We start from the raw sequence: 17,981 nt of genomic DNA, 5'->3' as shown, positions 1-17,981 counted from the left end.
TAAGTCCTCTTAAGACACGCTTTTAAGAGATTCAGGTCATATTCAATTGACAATAACTAAATCAATAGCACCTTAACTAGTCCTTTTATGCAACCATGGTCCGCCGGACTGCTCTACTGGCCCTTGTGGCCCTCTCATCCATCTCTATGGCGCAAATCTCAGACAATTTTGAGGGAGGCTGGGACCAGACCACGTGGCCCACCTACGCACCAAGTTGCAACCAGGGAGGGACCGTCAGTCTCGACACAACAGTTGCCCATAGTGGCAGCAACTCTATGAAGGTCGTTGGTGGCCCTAATGGCTTTTGCGGACACATCTTCTTTGGCACCACCAAGGTGCCATCCGGCGATGTGTATGTTAGAGTTTGGCTGTAAGTATTTCACCGAGGACATAATCCCATGCATACTGAGTGGGCATTTCTAGTCAGCTTAAAACTGCTCTCAACAACGACCATGTCACATTCATTATTATGCCAGACAACGCACAAGGTGGTGATGACCTCCGCATTGGTGGCCAAAGCCAAGTCCTCGACTACAACCGCGAATCCGACGATGCTACACTTCCGGACCTATCTCCACAAGGCATTGCCTCCTCGGTCAATCTGCCCACCGGCTCGTTTCAGTGCTTCGAATACTACCTGGGCACTGACGGAACGATGCAGACCTGGCTGAATGGCAATCTCATCTCGGGCATGACCGCGGGGCCGAATGCCGACAATGCGAACGACGCCGGCTGGACTAGAAAATCTTATGTTCCTGACATCACTGGTGTCTACTTTGGCTGGGAGGCCTACAGCGGAGATATCAACACTGTTTGGTTCGACGACATCGCGATTGAGACGAGCCGCATAGGATGTGGCGGCCCCGCAGCATCTGGGAGTACTACTGTGCATAGCACCGCCTCGGGGCCAACGACTTCCAAACCAACCACCACTACAAAACCAACCACCACCATTCCGCCATCAACTTCAAAGACGACAAGCTCTACAAGTGCTACTCAGACGTAAGTTTTCTTTCAAGATAGGAAGTGAAATAGCATACTAATGCCCTCTAATAGTAAATACGGCCAGTGCGGAGGCCAAGGTTGGACTGGACCGACTGCATGTCCTCCTGGTTCAACATGCACATACCTGAATGCATATTACTCTCAATGCTTGTAGAGCAAGAAACTAAGGAAAGACATTTAAAGTGCATTGTTCTTACTTAGCTAGCAGTTAGCAGCACAGTAAAATCGTCATAGCATTTGTTTCATAACGTTTACGCGTACTGCCTAGTATGTAGAAGAGCGTCGGCACTGGGGGCGGAACTATACCTTTTGCTGACCTAACTACATGTATGTACCCAAGGTTTCCATACACGTAGCACCACTTCTCGGCTACCTAGTATTGCATTGTGATAACGCCAGCAGTACCGCTTTAACTTAAAGCTAAACGAAGAGAACGGGAAGATACCAATAAGACCATAGATGGGCAGCTTCGACCAAGCGCAGTTTTCTACATGTACCTTGCTGTATACGAAGCCTACCCCTGCATCCCAACGCCTACTAAAGCGAATTTTGAGAGCCATCAATGTAGGGCTCGGATGAATAGCCAGCTACTATGATACTATGTGTTCCAATATCCCTGATACAAGCTGCACCGCTCTGTTCCAGTTGGATCGTTGCATACACTTGCAGCAGTCAGAATAAGCGCCCAACATATTTACCATGGCCAGAGATGCCACAATAAAACACCACTAGGGCCGAGAGCTTTGTGTCCCGTGTTAATAGTACGAGTACAAAATAGGCAATTACAAAGTGATAGCGCAGGTACCGCTCGACGTAATTGGTCATTCGGCGGACCATTTACCTCCGTGTTGCCGAGGGTTGCCAATATAGGCAGTTAGTAAATGCCTGGCGCCGCGATTTGGTGTAAAGGCCAGGGAACTCGCAGATACAAATCATTTTAAAAAAACGGATTTATTCGGAAGCGACATAGCCTAAACGTGACTCAAAGCTCCTACGTTACAATATCACAATCGAGCAGCAGATTGTAACCCAGCGAGACCGTCTACCACCCAAATCTACCGCCCCTGAACTGTACCTGATAACGGATGCGACCATATCTGCGAGCATTATGCCTCGGAGCTTTTTTTCTCTCCAGCACACCAATCAGCAAGCTGTTATTGTACCTGTGGAATTTTATGGTGCACATTTCTGAATTTGTGGCTGGGTCTCATTCCCCTCGCCCTCTCTCCCGCCATCCTCTGGCCCGCATCACTTGACCACATAAGTCGTCTGGTATGCAACATACTGGCACATGATTATGATAGCGTTTAGTATAAACTAGCTTTTGATTCCTGCTTGCCGGGAGCCTTTACCATAGCTATCGCCGTCTTCCCCAGATACAACGTTGTGCTGATATCGTTGGTTGCTGTTTTGAAACGTGGTACTTTGCTGTCCTGCCTATCCTTGTGAAGTAAAGCTTGGAGCAGTTACGGCTCCTCAATACCACCACGCAGTCTTTGGACTATTATTCTATGGGCTGATTATATATAAGTCTCATGGAAGTAGCAATCTATAGCTTGACATCGATAAGCAATTCCATCTTTGGGGCACGATCAACAAGTTATTTGCTGCTCTACAAATTGCATAGGTCAATTCTGTCAAAATGGTTCGGTCACTGGCTTATGTAGGAGCCTTGCTGGCCGCGCTGCCCTCGGCACGAGCTGGTTTCAACGCTAGCTCGACGCAAAATATTGCCGTGTACTGGGGTGAGCTGGATCGATTCTTTCTAGACTTGAACTTCCAATTAATACATTGCGTCTAGGTCAAAACTCGGCAAATCAAGCAAACTCTCAGCAACGCCTGTCTACCTACTGTGCTAGTAAGTCCAACATCGACTCTGATCAATTTACGACAGCTAACGATTACTTCTAGACGCCGAGATAGATGTGGGTAAAACCAAAGACTTGGATCTCACTCAGTAGCCTAGCTAACCTATCACAGATCATCCCGATTGGGTTCATGAATGGCATCAGCCCAGTTATTACCAACTTTGCCAATGCAGGTAACAACTGCACGGCCTTCCCTGACAACGCCAACGCACTTGATTGCCCCCAAATTGAGTAAGTAGTGCCCAAACTCGTAATAATTCTTCCAATGTTCGATGCTTAGATCTTCGTTAGGGAGGACATCATTACATGCCAAAAAACATATGGCAAGACAATCTTGATTTCACTGGGAGGCGGATCTTATTCACAGGGCGGCTTCTCGTCCGCTAGTGCTGCCACATCCGCGGCCCAGACTGTTTGGAACATGTTTGGCCCTGTCAATCCAAACAGCACCGTAGACCGCCCATTCGGCTCCGCGGTGGTGGATGGCGTCGACTTTGATTTTGAGTCTGGTGTCAATAACTTGGCCACTTTTGCCACTGAGTTACGGAGTTTGATGGATGCTTCTGCATCTTCTGCGAACAGGAAGTTCTACTTGTCTGCTGCGCCACAATGCGTCTATCCCGATTACGCTGACAACCCGGCTCTAAATGGTGTGGTTTCCTTTGACTTCATCATGATCCAGTATTACAACAACGGATGCGGGGTCAGCAGCTATGTCCCAGGAGCAACGATCCAGTGGAACTACAACTTTGACGTCTGGGACAACTGGGCACACACTGTCAGCAAGAACCCAAACGTGAAGATTCTACTCGGTATCGCTGCCAACACCGGTGCTGCCAGTGGATACGTGTCCGGAACTCAACTTTCTGCAGTCATCTCATTCACCAAGCAATACTCAAGCTTCGCGGGTATCATGATGTGGGATATGTCCCAGTTGTACGAAAATTCCGGTTTCCTGGACCAGGTTGTCAGTGATCTCGCCGCCCCTGGTTCAAGCCCTCCGGCTACTACTTCTACTGGCGGTTCCAAACCTACATCTACAAGTGGCGGTTCTACCGGCCCAACTGGCGGTGGCGGCGGTACTGTGCCGCAATGGGGCCAGTGTGGAGGTGAAGGGTACACCGGTCCTACCCAATGTCAATCGCCTTACAAGTGCGTTGTTAGCAGCACCTGGTGGGCATCCTGCCAGTAATGCCGAAAGTAACGCCAAAGAAGAAGAAGAAGAAGAAGAAACTCTGGCGTAAAATAACGGAGATGTGCTATGAGCTCATAGGGTTGACTCCCTAGACTATTGATGTATATATCTTGCACTTCTATTGTCTATACTTGAACTTGTATATATATAGCACAACATATATTTGTAACGTCTTCCTGAGGATTCAACACCAAGAGAAACAAAAGGTTTAAACTGCTAATCTTACTGACCCCTACATTCAAAGTTCTAGAGCTGACGCTACACCATTATGCTATTTACAGATATATATAGTCTCTAGGGTAAGCTAAACTAGATAAGTTAGCAGCTCACCGGATAATAAACTCAAATTGACAAGGTATTAGTGTTTATTTATGTTTGCGGTGTATGCGAAGAAAGAAAATTATTATGGAATCAATAGCATTAGGTGCTACCTAGTGCCTGTAGTAAAACTGTACCCTATACAGCACAGTCATCTCCAATGATGGAGATTTTATGGTGGTTGACCCTAGGTCGCGTCGGATCTGGTCCCAGTAGTTCCGCGGTAAGGATTAGCCTGACGAACTAGCGCCATAGTCTCACTCTCCATCCACCTAACAGTAATCTAATGTTTGCCCCCATTCATTTGGTGAGCATCGTCCTCGAAACGTCAAACTGCACATATGTCCATGTATCATCAACGGTGCTTCTGCCTAAGCTGTTGAATTGGTAAGCCCGCTACTACTTCCCGTTGTTACGCACTAGCATCCAGCACTTAAGAAAACGTCGAATCAACTGCCAAACCCATTGCTCGCTGCTAGATGTCCCGGACAAAACTCCCTGGTACGTGAGCGCTGGGGCCTGGGGGGTTCCCGGCTTCGAGCTCTTTTTGACCATGCCCATCCTGAACATGCAACTTAGTACTGACTCGACCTCGTGAAATCAGGCCCGGCCTGTGCGACTTGCCGTGCAAAATCGCGGCGATGCGACCGCGCCAGGCCTGCATGCGGTCGTTGCGTGTCTAAGAACTTGGAATGCGGCGGCTACCCCGAGAAATACCGCTTCTGTGGGCTCGCCAGCCGGGGCAAATGGAAAAACCGACAAGCACCGATTGTGGGCGATACCCCCAAGACATCGCATGTAAAGGCAAAGGGACGTTCCCAACGGGCGGGGGACAACATCCCCATTTCCCTTGAGACGGATGACATGGAGTCCGATAAGGCTGAGCTCGGCCTGGACCGTCATGGCCCGGAGCTAATAGTATGCACTGAGCATCCTTCAACACTTTCATCCCACCATCAATCCACCAACGAGCTATTGCGGTCTCGATGGCTACCCGTGGAGCGGCATTCGCCTCAAGTCTCCATCCCAGGGACTCGGCTTAGCAACAGTCCAATATCTGTTGGCATGGCATCTGTTTCTGCTTCAAGCAGCGTTTCAACTATCGACCATACTGCCTTGGAGGCGCTGCTCACCCAGCACACTCATGAATTTCTACTGACTAAGGCGCTACCGGAAAGTACCGGAACAGCCAGAGACGATGCCTTGGTCCGGGACCAAATAAATATATTGCTTAGCCACTGTGAGCTCTGCCTTTAGTTCGAGTCAAGAATCTCCCTGCATGCTAATCATTACTGTTGAAGACGACTCTGTTATCTGTCCACATCAGATACAGCAGTTCCCTAACGACGCGACGAATCCTTACCGAGCATTCATTCTGCCTCTAGCCTACGAACAATTTGGGCTGTTGTACGCCGTTTTGGGTCTTGCCGCCAACCACCTTGGTCATCTCAACTCCGACAAGTATCTTCTTGACACTGTTGCCGTCGAATACAGGTCAAGGGCTCTTAAAGCCCTGTCAGACGCCATTAGTAAGGGAATCTTGGGCAAGCTGGGCCCGAGCGAGAGAGACTCCATCTTTGCGATGATTCAGATGCTACTCTTGCATGACGTGGGTTCAATGAGCTAATTCCACTGTCTTGGTGTACTCTGCTTACAGAATGGGTCGCAGATAAGCGAGTCAGGTATATCGGAACATGGTATTCATATCTCTGGTGCCGTATCTATTTGTTGTCGAGCAATAGCAGAGCACGGATTGTCGAAACAAAACGACTCACGGTCCATATTCTTCCTTGGAAATCTCGTTTGGTTGGCTCCATCTCTTACTCTCTTGTGGCTAACCAGTGCTAACGCTGACAGGCTTGATATCATCCGCGCCTTTGCTCATCCAGAGCGATTGTGCTTCCCCACCGATGTCCGAGAATTCATCATTGAACTCAGTGACAACAAATTGGAGATGGTCAATGGGTGTCCGAGGGAAATAATGCTTCTGATGGGCGAGGCCCTAGATCGAGCCAAGGCGTACGCCGAATGGAAGATCGGTCATATGGAATATTCTCAAGCCATACGGGCTATCATCCGGAAACTCTACTCCTGGAACAGTTCGCGAGTTGCTTATCCAACCAACGATCCTCTTTGGTTAAATGTGGCCGAAACCTTCCGACATGCCTGTATCCTACGGTCTCTGCGCCTGCTAGATGACACACAGCCAGCTGAGGACCCAGAGATCCAAGAGTCGGTCACAGCCATCTTAGATGCAGCTTCGGCAATACCAGGTGATAATGCTCTTATCGAGCTGTTGATAATGCCCCTGTTCATGGCTGGGGCAGACTCCTTAAGCCCCCATTCACGCCACTACGTCTTATTGCGCTTTGTTGAGATAAAGGCTCGTGGGGAGATGTCCATTCAATCTCCACGAGACCTTCTCCATCGTGTGTGGGAAGCGCGTTCCAAGAGGCCGAAACACGACCGGACAAACGTCCCCTGGATGATATATGTAAGTCTACAGTCCTGCGCATGCTCTAGATGGTTATTGACAGCAGAAAAAAAAGACGAAGAACCCAGCTTGTGAGCGACTTCATGACTATTTAATTCTGTGAAATTAGAACGAAATGAGTGTTCGAAACGTACGCCTGGCGGCAGCGTCAATTCATTATTTCACGCTGCACCTATACAAAGACATCTAAATGAATCCTCTGCGGAAAGTAGACGTATCCTTCATTCATGTTGTACCTAGAAACTCAAAGAATGTATATAAACAGACTCTACCTACTCCTTATACTACCCTAATTATTCTACAAATCCAGGGCGGCTTCATTTGGATGCGAAATTGGTTTCAATGGGACGGATAACCCTGGCCGGATTTCCCGCTACAAAATGATACGGTGGCACGTCCTGTTGATTGTCAGAGACAACATACCCAAGGCGTAAACGTCGGGAGCTACGGAAACTTGCCTTGGTTACAACCGACCCGGCCCCAACAGTGCTGCCTTTGCCAACTCTGACTCCAGCCAGAACGAGCACACTCCCACCGATCCAAACGTCATCTTCAATATGGATTTCTTTGCCAGCCTCGGGACCTTTGATTCCGTTCCGGAGAGTTGGGTCGAGTGGGTGAATGGCGCCGTAGAGGCACACGTTGGGGCCGAACAAGACATTGTTTCCGATCGTAATCAAGCAGGTATCAAGAACAACGAGGTTGAAATTGAGAAAAGTCCCAGTGCCAACCTTAAAGTTGATCCCGTGGTCAACTGAGATAGGCCGATCGACGTGAGGGTCCGTATCATAAAAGAGCGCTTCATCTTCCTTGGGATCGCTTCTGGCAGGTGGCATCGACCGAGTGTCTCCGACGATGCTGGATGGTGCTAGTTGAGCCGAGTGATACAAAACATGTGTGACGAGGTTCCGAAGCCTTTAGGCGGGAGGCGAGTCAAACACACCTTCTCCAAAGCTCGACTTGGCGGCGTCTTGGTTCATGGGCTGCTGCGTTGAACGCTTCGCAAGCCTTTTTGCATCGTGTTCTGTTGGCTTGGAGGTCTTCATCCCCAGCCCAGTAGAGCTCACCTCGCACCATTTTCTGCCATTCTTTAGATTGGGCCATTGACGGAATGGTGGTAATACCAAGAGCAGAAGAAGCTGCGAAGATGAAAAAGAAAGGATTGGATTATTAAACAGGCTGGTACTATGTTGGTGATGAGGTAGAAAGATCACAAATGCTGGCGGGCCAGTCTGGTGAGCTATCTCGGCATTCACTCATTGGCAAAAAGGGATTGGATCCGAATGCCTTATTGGACAGGAAGAACATCGCTGCAGATGACAATCTGCCGGCTAGGTTGCTAGCGGCGGAAGTGAGAGTGGTGGAATGTATTACCTGATTTGGCAGTTAACTCAGCGCGATGGCATTGGTAGATTCAGAAATCCTATCCACACAACGTAGAGTTCACAACGCGGTCTCTTAGCCTTCTTGCACCGGTAATTTGCATGAAATTTACTCGCACAAGCGCAGCTATTTGCCGTATATGTGCTAGACCTAGTTCTCTACAGATGCAGCCTTCCACATGTCAACACAATGCCACGTCGCCCATTTCCATGGCTACCCCTCAAGCATGTCGACCATGACGCCACCAATCGAGGTGAGTACCCTGCAGAACTCAAGCCTGTTGTCCCAATAAATTATTAGTCTTGCATTTAGCTTGCATCCCGTACCGTGTAACGGCAACTTTGCCACTTCCCTCGTTCAACACCAATGATACCTTGAGAGATGGGAGGGAGGTGGCGGAGAGTACCAGCTCCTGCATAACAGTAACATTAGTTGTCTTGTTTGACGGCCATTGCCTATTCGGATATTCAGTTACTTACTTTTCGCGTATCAAGTTTGACCTTGTCGCGAATGGCATTGTGCAACCCATCCCTGGGAGTAATATTACAATGGGCAACGGCCGACGTATTACCAGCCCCATGTGCCAGGGCCGTCTTTTGTGACTGAGCACTACAATAATCTTTCCACGGACTTCTCCTGGCCTGAGAGGTAAGGTATAGCCCTCATTATCGAGGAGAACGAGGTTTCTCACACCAACTTCGCGGATAAAAGACTGATGTCTCGGGCCGCTAACAGTCTGCTCACCAGGAATGCGAGGATCCTCGAAGCATTACAGCTGTATCAAGACAGCCAGAAGCTGCTTCACTCATTGATCAATTCTGTATTGAGTAAAATACTTGCCTCTCACCGCTATCAGAACAACTTCCTGCATTCGCAACCTTGGTGGGCTAGGCATCTCAAGATCCAGCCCTGCATTGAGTGCGTCGGTAACAGAATTTATACCGCCCCGGTCGCTCACAATGAAGCCATTCCGCCCGCAGTCGCCGCGGTGTACTCGCTGAAATAGTTAGTAGATGGAGTCGGCACGTTCGCTGTTTAGCAAATTATAAGATATCACGATGGTCGAAAGGCTGGCTTCTTTGACCGCAATTCGAATGGTCGAAGGTAAATTTCCCGCAGCACTCGCCTACCCACGCGTTGTAAGTCAACCGCTGGGTTTCCTGCTCGTTAGCCACAAAGCGCTGAATGGTAGCAGATACGCCCTGTAAGTAGAGCTCCATTGATCTATTGAGGTGCCGACTTGCCCGGGAGAAAAGGGTCCTCACAATAGGACTCAAAGTTACGATCACCAAGAGGATAGTGGTGAATACATACAGTCGGTCCTAACAGGCGCCTTGCACACCTTTATCGTGTCTCTTTTGCAAGCATCGCACCAGTTTTCTTTACAGAATTGGTGTCAAAAGTCGCTGCAAGATGGATGGCTGCAGGAAAACAAGCCGCCGTGGTGGACCCGACGAACGAGGCACCGCGCGCGCCGTTCGGACCATCGGAAACCTTGACAGCAGGGAAAGAATCGTAACTGTCTGTCATTCACTTCCTCCAGCCAAAAGTGAAATCTGCATGGATTAACTCATGGTTCCAGAATCTCCCCTGGCAGAAATTACACGCTGTGATGGAGTGACGATAGGCAACTGTGAACAACATGTGGAATAGAAGCAAGAGCTAAAGGACAATACCTTCTCAGTGAGTGATAGACTCGCCACAATATGATCTATGTCAACAGGATAAGTAGCCATAGCCAACAGTACTATCTTGGCTTCTCAAGCGAACAGATTTGGCACGGATCCACAACCCTGCCTGCTGCTGTCGGCAAGCTGGAATCAGATATTATTAGAGATGCTATAACAACCTCCCAAGGGAGGAGTTAGTAACTAGATTACATGTGGCGTCTCCAATGTGGAGCCATTACCTAGATATGGACGGTGCACTAGGGAATGATAGACATTCTGTGCTGAGCCATATACCAGTTTAGGGAGTCAATAGCTATGGCGCCGGCCCGTTGCTTCCTCTGGACAGCATGTAATCTCTCAAGATTTCTTTCAGATGCGGAGAAACAACTTTGCGGAAAGGCTGGTCGACAAATAGAAAAATAGACACAGGCCTCAGAGCCGCTCGTACATCGCTCGTACAATTTACATGGTGTCAAACTGCTAGTTAATCATATGGATATACTTACACTCGCGAGTCGCGAGTCATAGTTACCAATATGACTTCCATTCGCTTCTTCCTCTGCCCTCCGCCCCTTCCTTTTATTTTATCCACGCCGTTGATCCACGTTATTGCAAACCAGCAGCCCATTTTTATCTTTATAAGCTTGTCACATAGCATTTAACAAACGAGTGTGTTTGCATCCGTTCCATCAAATGGTTTAAATACAGCACTCTACCAACGTCAAAACTATCTACATAAATTAATCACGCTCTCAATTCAGACTGCTAGCATGCTCACAACTCCCGCAAATTCAACGATCGAGCTGGAACAAACGTCCAAGCGAGTTAAACCTGCTCTCTTTAAGCACGATATGACTGAATCCCAACGCACGATGCGCTTAAATGCATCCTCCGGCTCACCATCTCTTCTTGACGAGAATGGGAATAGCGAGCCGTGTGCTACCTCTGCTCCTGCTGTAACCGAACGTTGGAACGAATCGCGGACGAATGCATTTCGACTTGTTGCGTCGTTTTTCTGTTTTATGGTCATGGGAGCAAATGACTGCTTATGGTGGAAGTCGTCTTTCAAAATTTCTGAATGCCCTGTGCTAAGTGTGTAGCCACTCATTCCATACGTAAGTTTTACATGCGTCATCCCAGGAAAACCATCATACTGATATACAGTAGCTCGAGAAATATTACAACCTCACGTATATTATCATATCACTCGTCTTCCTCTCTCCATTTCTTGGCTATGTTTCGTCTGCCTTATTAAATAATTATCTCCACCACAAACTTGGCCAACGTGTCATCGCCATTATTTGTGGCAGCTGCCACACCGCGGCATACATCATTATCGCACTACATCCGCCATATATTGTGCTCGTGCTTGCCTTTATCCTGGCCGGGTTCGGCAACGGCGTAGCAGACGCCGCATGGAATGCCTGGGTTGGCAACCTCTATAACTCGAGTGAGTTGTTAGGGTTCCTGCATGCATTTTATGGTGTTGGAGGGGTAGCGAGTCCGTTGATTGTTACGGCGCTTATTACAAAGGCCAATTTGGAGTGGTACGCGTTTTACTACATTATGGTATGTAGCGATATTAGAGTGATACCGCCGACAAGTTAACTAATGTTTCCGAATCATGCATAGATTGGCCTAGCTAGCACTGAAACAATCGCACTAGCATCTGCATTCCGGTCCTCCTCTGGAGCAGAATACCGGCGTATCTACAAGACTAACGAGCTGGAGAAGGAAGTGTCTCTCACTGAAGCACTTTTCCGCATGCCGTTTGCTCGTGTATCATGGGTTGCTGCTTTCTACCTCTAATGCTATGTTGGTGTAGAAGTTGCTCTAGGCGGTTGGATCGTCGTTTTCATGCTGCGCGTTCGCCACGGTGAACCCTTTGCTAGTGGTATGTCGGCCGTTAGTTTCTGGCTCGGCATTACCGTTGGTCGTGCAGTGCTTGGCTTTGCTACACCTCGAATCGGTGTCAAGTTAGCTACTGCCGTGAGTCACTTGCCTACGCTGTGGTAAACAAACCACTTACTAACTTTTGTAGCTATATATCGGTGCTGCTGGCTCTCTGGAACTCATTTTCTGGCTTGTGCCACAATTCTACATTTCTGCAGTTGCAGTCTCCTTCCAGGGCTTCTTCATGGGGCCCTTATTTCCCAATGCAATTTTGGTGGCAGGCAAACTTCTACCTCGCCAGCATCATGTGGTAGTAATTGGTTTTGCTGCGGCGTTTGGAGGCTGTGGCGCAGCTGTTTTGCCCTTTTTGACAGGGATTCTGGCAGAGGCGCAGGGTCCAAAAGTTTTGCAGCCGATAGTGCTTGCGCTGTTGGCAATTACGTTAGGAATTTGGTTTTGTTTCCCCAGTACAAGCAAGATGAAGGAATAAATGGACTGGAAAGAGATAGGGCCTTAATTTTTTTTTTTTTTTTTTTTGTGGGGGGGGGGGGGGGAGGATCGACTGATACAAATATAATAGCATAAACAAGGTTTGTAAATTGTACAACACCCGAAGCCAAAATCCTCAATTAATCTCATCACTGACTTCATAAGAACTCGGATTCAGCCTCTGACATGTTATCCAATGGCAATGGTAGCAAGAACTTTCTATAATTTGGGACGCCACGAGCTAGTTTAAGACCATTTTGCTTAACTAATAAATAGGGCGGAGGGGCAGGTTAGAAGATGATAGTGCAGGACCCAGTGTCAATCACGCCAGGAGTTGGTTGCGTAGCAAAGGGATTTCCGGGAAGTAAATAGCATTCAAACCTTCATTTATTGGTTTGTTAGCTGGACTATCGGGCCTACACAGCATAACGGAAATACAAAGCACAAGAAAAGTCGGTCACCAGAGCAGTTAGCCCCATGGGTGTTAAGCGTATAACCAATGGCGTGCACCTGCATGTTTTTTCTCTTGAAGGGGAATTGCAATAGCTTGGCGACTGTTAGGTAGTATGTAGCGACTAATAGGTAAAGCCCCTAGTAAGCTGGATTTTTGATAGGGTAATGTAAGAGGTATTTATTCCCGCTGGTAGAATAATAGGCCTAGGATAGGAAGAATTATAAGAGCTCCTTAAACAGTTGCCAAAATCGGCTGCTACTACTTTCAAGGTTAGCCTCTTTCTTCCGTTGTAACTACCTTTGCTTATAGGCAACGCCCTTGTAAGTTGTAATACTACCCTGGATAAAGTAGTGATGCCTGTATGGGCTAGATAGATTACACTATCTTGCCGAATTCTGGATGATAATCGAAGACCTCCGTATTAACATCGGCGTCCAGGTAAGTTTTAAGTTTTCTAAAAGCTAAAATATAACTGTAGTAAGTCAACGTAAGAGTCTTAGAGCCTGCCGAACGTCCTTAAATTCAAGATATATATCCTGCGGCACAGTCATAAAATATTCAGTAACTAAGTAGTTAGACTCTCTTTATTGAATTGTAAGTAAGCTGATGTTTCGATATATCCAAGGTACGCTTGTTTAGACAAGACGTCCAGCTTCCGAATAGATATAGTTTTCGAGTCAGCAGGCCACATGTACTGTATTGCAAAGCTTGTATATAAACTCCCCGCAGTGAACTAATGCGATACAAATAGGCAGTTGCTCGGCGTATTGAGTTGTGCGTACCACCTTACCTATTTGTAAATAACTCAATGAAAGCTCTTCCGACAATACACTTACCAAAATAATGCTTGAGGCATAATGTATACGACACTTTATTTTGACACACTTGATGTTTTATGTCTATTGCAGAGTGGATCGCTGTCAGATGTGCCACCCCTGTTCTCAAATTAAATGCCAACTAAACCAGGGGGGACCGGTTGTAAATACGGATTAAGCCAGATAGAGTGGCACCTTCGGCGTCGGCCGAATGGATTTTGCCTTAATCTGTCAAGCAAGTTTAGGAAAGTCATTGATTGGAAGTGTCTAGACTTTTTGTCACCAATTGCACCTGCCATGTTGGTTGGTATTGGCTGATTGAATGAGTATGCAAAGAAACTAAACTCGCACCAGCAAGGCATTAATCTCTCGATCCTTTAGGTATAAGAGGTTATGATGCCAACGCTAAATTGAAAAGTTTATCGTCACGCTCATTCACCGGATATTCATTCTACATAGAGTAGACGCCTTTGAATACCATCAATTTCACATCACAATGAAGGCCTTTTCATATTTGGCTGCATTACTGCCAGCTGTAGCTGCGCAAACTCTCTGCGATCAATATTCAACCATCTCGGCCAACGGTTTCACTATCAGTAACAATCTCTGGGGCGAGTCATCTGGAACTGGATTCGGTTGTATCACGAAGGAGTGGATCACTGATGCCACAGCGTGGCACGCTGATTGGCAATGGTCCGGCAATCCTAGCAACGTCAAATCATATCCAAACGTGCAAAGAAATATAGGAGCAAAGCAGCTAGTCAGCACTATCAACAGCATGCCCACCGGCGCTGTATGGAATTACACTGGAAACAACCTGCGCGCTGATGTTGCCTACGACTTGTTCACTGCTTACGACCCCAATCACCCGACTTACTATGGAGACTTTGAGCTTATGATCTGGTAAGATGAATGGAGAGCTGGTTTTATTTCCGCAGCTAATATGATTAAACAGGCTTGGTAGATATGGTGACATCTACCCTATTGGTTCATCCCAGGGTAATGTCAATATCAACGGCCAAGATTGGCAGCTGTACTATGGATGGAACGGCCAGATGCAGGTCTACAGCTTTGTTGCTTACAACCCTATCCAAAACTGGAACGGAGATATCAAACAATTCTACAGTTGGTTAGCTTCAAACAGAGGATACCCTATTGGCAGCCAGTATCTTCTTAGTAAGTCGATTACTTACCTTGGTGAAATAAACGGAATATTAATCTGTAATAGGTTACCAGTTCGGAACTGAGCCATTCTCTGGCGATGGTAATACGTTCTGGGTTTACTACTGGCGAGGAGATATTAATTAATGCTAGGAGTCTTTATCTGAAGAGAAAAGTAGCAGGCTAGAGTGGTTGTTGAACAGATATAGCAGGGATGCAACGCATTCATTGTACATATGATAATCGTTACAGAATAAGTGTCCATATATATAAGCACCAATTGATGCTCTTCTGAAGTATGTCTTTGCACTATGGTTATTTACATTCTTTCTCTATAATTCCTACTCCCAGGTTGTTTGTTTATAAATTTTAATACTATTACTATAAATATATTCCCTCAAATTATGAAGCACTGCTCTTTAGATTTAATAAGCAATCCTAGTTTTAATCGGCAGCTGTAGTAGTAAAGTATTACCCAAACGTATCCTAGCCCAATCGCCGATGAGTTAGTCACTAAAAGTGGAACCAACGGATAGTTGCAAGTTGCAGCATTTAGAATATGCCTCATATTCTTACTATATAATACAATTACTGTTCGCAATATTTCTCATTTAAAGGCAAACCCTCGATTAACCTGGTCGCTTTGAATTGTCTCTTCCAATTTTGCAATATTTCGCATTACTCCCCCTAGCTATTAATTCTTCCGCCGATAACAGCTCTCTCATAATGCCAACTCCCGCCACAGACATAGCCAACCTCTACAACATCCTCGGCAGTAATGAGCTCTCACGCCTTGACACCCATCCTGTAGAGCTTCTCGTGACCCTCCGCACAATCAGCGAAGCCATTCCCCCAGCACCTCAGCGGATTGCTGACGTTGGCGGTGGTCCCGGAAAATATGCATTTGCCCTTGCGGATCAAGGACATTTAGTCGATCTTGTCGACCTTAGTCCTGGGCTAATCCAACTCGCTCAAGCCGAACAAGATAAGCGTAAAGCTACTGGAAAGGAAAATCTTCTTCAAAGCCTTTCAGTTGGAAACGCGCTAGACCCGACTATTCTGCACCATGGTACCTACGACGCTGTCCTGCTTTTGGGACCCCTGTATCACTTGGTAGACAAGTCAGAGCGAGTAAATGCTGTCGCCAATGCTGTGCGGCTGGCGAAGCCTAATGGCGTACTTTTTGTAGCTTTTGTAAGCATTGCAGCGCATCTCAGAGATATTGCAATAAGAGAGCCAGGCAGACTTATTGCAGACAAGGAATTCTATGCCAAATATGTATGTCTTATTTCATTACTACTATTAAGTTTGCTCTGCTGACCTCTATTCACCTGCCGTAGCTTCAAGACGGCCGATACGAGAAATTTAAACCTGGAGTTGGGAACGCCCACAGTTTTCACACGCAAGTGGGCGATGTCAAATCTTTTTTTGCCGACAACTTCGCCGATACGCTGGAGCTCATAGAATTGAGATCTCAAGAAGGTATCCTGGGTGGTAGTCTTGATGCTACATTATCCAAGTCTCAGCCGCAGGTTCTTCAAGCCTGGGCTGATTTAATGTACGAGAAGTACTCTACTGGAGAGGAGTATCTAGGGTGTGCAGATCATCTAATTGCCGTTTTGAAAAAGAGAAGCTTGTAGTGGAACTAATTAAAGGATACCCTCTAAATCCTACTAACCCACTAGACTACCTTTTAGGAAGTAAGCTTACACAAGCCAACTGCCGACCTTTGTCGGCCTAAAGATAGCGACTGTTATATAAGATTCAACCATCACATTTATTATAAAGCTTAGGTAGCCGGCTATTAACACCAGTTACTTATATTACGTCCCATGACCCTGGATAAAGAGTGTTCAGAGCCCAAGTCTCAATGCCCAGCTCCCGTGCTCCAATATTGGTTGATAATATTTCCCATGGCACCCTTTTATATTCTCAGTAAGCCTTCTTCCATTAGAAAGAAATATACTTACTGTCTTACCCAGCAATCTAGCCCATTTCTGCCTATATCGATGAGATACGCGCTAAACCAGTAAGGGAGTCCAATGTCTGTATTACAATTCGAGTACAATACAGGTTTCCTACTCAGACATTTCAGTTGCCAAAGCACATTATGTTGCTAACTTGCCTTGCACCCTTGTTCACGGTCCCCGGTAGCACGAACTTCCTGCCACTAGTGTTTATATTCTCATTCCTTGTACTTTGCCGATTGGTTAAATTCATGGCGTTTCGGAGATTGAACAACCGGCAGTAGCCAGACATGTGTCAAACCAGTAGAACTCGCTAACCCTTGCAGTATGCTAGCCATACTCTGCACTTCCTCTTAAACGCCGAAAATTTCTATAACCATTCTTTTGAGTATAAATTCCAGGACTTGGAGTTCTATAACTGAAACTCCCAGGTCAACTGACAATGATGCCATAATCCCAAGTGTTTTCAGCGCTATGTCAACTCTTTTTGGTTTACCCTAGGAATATTTTCACTTCTTAAATACTACAACTTCTACCATTAGAGACTAGAGGACGTACCTGAATCATCCCTCTCTGATGATTCTGACGAGTCAACGCAAAGATATTATGCTTTATTTACAAGGCGACAATCTCAACTCGCTAATTCAACGATTTACTTCAAGGTTGGCCGTAACATCGTGGTATGAAACCAAAGACTTCAGGCATGATATCTATTATTATATGACCAGTGGAATCTTTCTAGCAGAAAAAAATGGTTACGTACAGTGAGGGCATATTCGAGTCTTACCTTTGTTCATTGTATAAAATTAATTCCGGCCATCAGCAAGAAGCCTCCAGCTTGCATATTTCCTTCGAGCTATGCGGAAAGGAAAACAATTCTCAATACCTTATGGAGATGGCAACTATCCTGCGCGTTAAATTCGCGAAATGGCGGAGATGTGATCGATGCCATGGATATTGACTTTGTATGGGGCACTAAATACATACGTCGCATGTACTAGAGAATTAAAGATCTAGGATTCTATGCGGGCGGTGTCGCGACAAGCATGTTAGGGTTTCTTTCCCTATAAGTCCAACCTTCTTATTGTTCGAACCCCCAGCTGATTGTGTTTGAAAGCACTGTGACGAATTCAATCCCTGCCAGCGTCTGGATGATGCTGTGCATGTTACTCAATCAAGACCTGCATGAATGTGTTGAGCTGGGAATATTCGTGTTGGTAGTTCTTTTGGAGGCACCTCACAGTCAACTTTGGAGTTACCGAACGGGTT

At 46.6% G+C, this 17,981-nt stretch overlaps 7 protein-coding genes across 7 annotated transcripts; 6 read left to right on the top strand and 1 right to left on the bottom strand.

Annotated features, from left to right (window-relative positions):
* Positions 1–95: 95 nt before the first annotated feature.
* On the top strand, positions 96–1,159 carry TRIVIDRAFT_46583 (carbohydrate-binding module family 1 protein; the record flags this gene model as incomplete). The annotated part of the gene is made up of 3 exons (XM_014098099.1): positions 96–370; positions 424–1,002; positions 1,057–1,159. The coding sequence occupies 3 exons, from the start codon at positions 96–98 to the stop codon at positions 1,157–1,159; spliced, it is 957 nt and encodes a 318-aa protein (XP_013953574.1).
* Positions 1,160–2,596: 1,437 nt separating this feature from the next.
* Positions 2,597–4,065, top strand: CHT1.1 (glycoside hydrolase family 18 protein; the record flags this gene model as incomplete). The annotated part of the gene is made up of 5 exons (XM_014098098.1): positions 2,597–2,750; positions 2,807–2,863; positions 2,917–2,930; positions 2,986–3,104; positions 3,165–4,065. 5 exons carry the CDS (start codon positions 2,648–2,650, stop codon positions 4,063–4,065), a joined length of 1,194 nt encoding a protein of 397 aa, XP_013953573.1.
* Positions 4,066–4,989: 924 nt separating this feature from the next.
* Positions 4,990–6,886, top strand: TRIVIDRAFT_125946 (uncharacterized protein; the record flags this gene model as incomplete). Its single annotated transcript, XM_014098097.1, has 5 exons — positions 4,990–5,200; positions 5,306–5,382; positions 5,509–5,626; positions 5,688–5,995; positions 6,056–6,886. Coding segments are annotated over 5 exons (1,545 nt in total), but the record flags the coding sequence as incomplete, so codon positions are not given.
* A 311-nt stretch (positions 6,887–7,197) lies between these two features.
* On the bottom strand, positions 7,198–7,957 carry TRIVIDRAFT_193328 (uncharacterized protein; the record flags this gene model as incomplete). The annotated part of the gene is made up of 3 exons (XM_014098096.1): positions 7,198–7,278; positions 7,339–7,738; positions 7,824–7,957. The coding sequence occupies 3 exons, from the start codon at positions 7,955–7,957 to the stop codon at positions 7,198–7,200; spliced, it is 615 nt and encodes a 204-aa protein (XP_013953571.1).
* Positions 7,958–10,805: 2,848 nt separating this feature from the next.
* Positions 10,806–12,316, top strand: TRIVIDRAFT_193327 (uncharacterized protein; the record flags this gene model as incomplete). The annotated part of the gene is made up of 5 exons (XM_014098095.1): positions 10,806–10,958; positions 11,101–11,502; positions 11,566–11,710; positions 11,759–11,922; positions 11,975–12,316. 5 exons carry the CDS (start codon positions 10,806–10,808, stop codon positions 12,314–12,316), a joined length of 1,206 nt encoding a protein of 401 aa, XP_013953570.1.
* Positions 12,317–14,080: 1,764 nt separating this feature from the next.
* On the top strand, positions 14,081–14,912 carry TRIVIDRAFT_224618 (glycoside hydrolase family 12 protein; the record flags this gene model as incomplete). The annotated part of the gene is made up of 4 exons (XM_014098094.1): positions 14,081–14,487; positions 14,540–14,760; positions 14,813–14,848; positions 14,899–14,912. The coding sequence occupies 4 exons, from the start codon at positions 14,081–14,083 to the stop codon at positions 14,910–14,912; spliced, it is 678 nt and encodes a 225-aa protein (XP_013953569.1).
* Positions 14,913–15,471: 559 nt separating this feature from the next.
* Positions 15,472–16,385, top strand: TRIVIDRAFT_203507 (uncharacterized protein; the record flags this gene model as incomplete). The annotated part of the gene is made up of 2 exons (XM_014098093.1): positions 15,472–16,023; positions 16,086–16,385. The coding sequence occupies 2 exons, from the start codon at positions 15,472–15,474 to the stop codon at positions 16,383–16,385; spliced, it is 852 nt and encodes a 283-aa protein (XP_013953568.1).
* Positions 16,386–17,981: the final 1,596 nt, after the last annotated feature.

This window comes from Trichoderma virens (genome assembly GCF_000170995.1).
Source record: "Trichoderma virens Gv29-8 chromosome Unknown TRIVIscaffold_83, whole genome shotgun sequence".
NCBI classification, from domain to species: domain Eukaryota; kingdom Fungi; phylum Ascomycota; class Sordariomycetes; order Hypocreales; family Hypocreaceae; genus Trichoderma; species Trichoderma virens.
The sequence above is the reverse complement of the archived record's forward strand: the minus strand, read 5'-3'. Positions and strand labels throughout refer to the sequence as shown.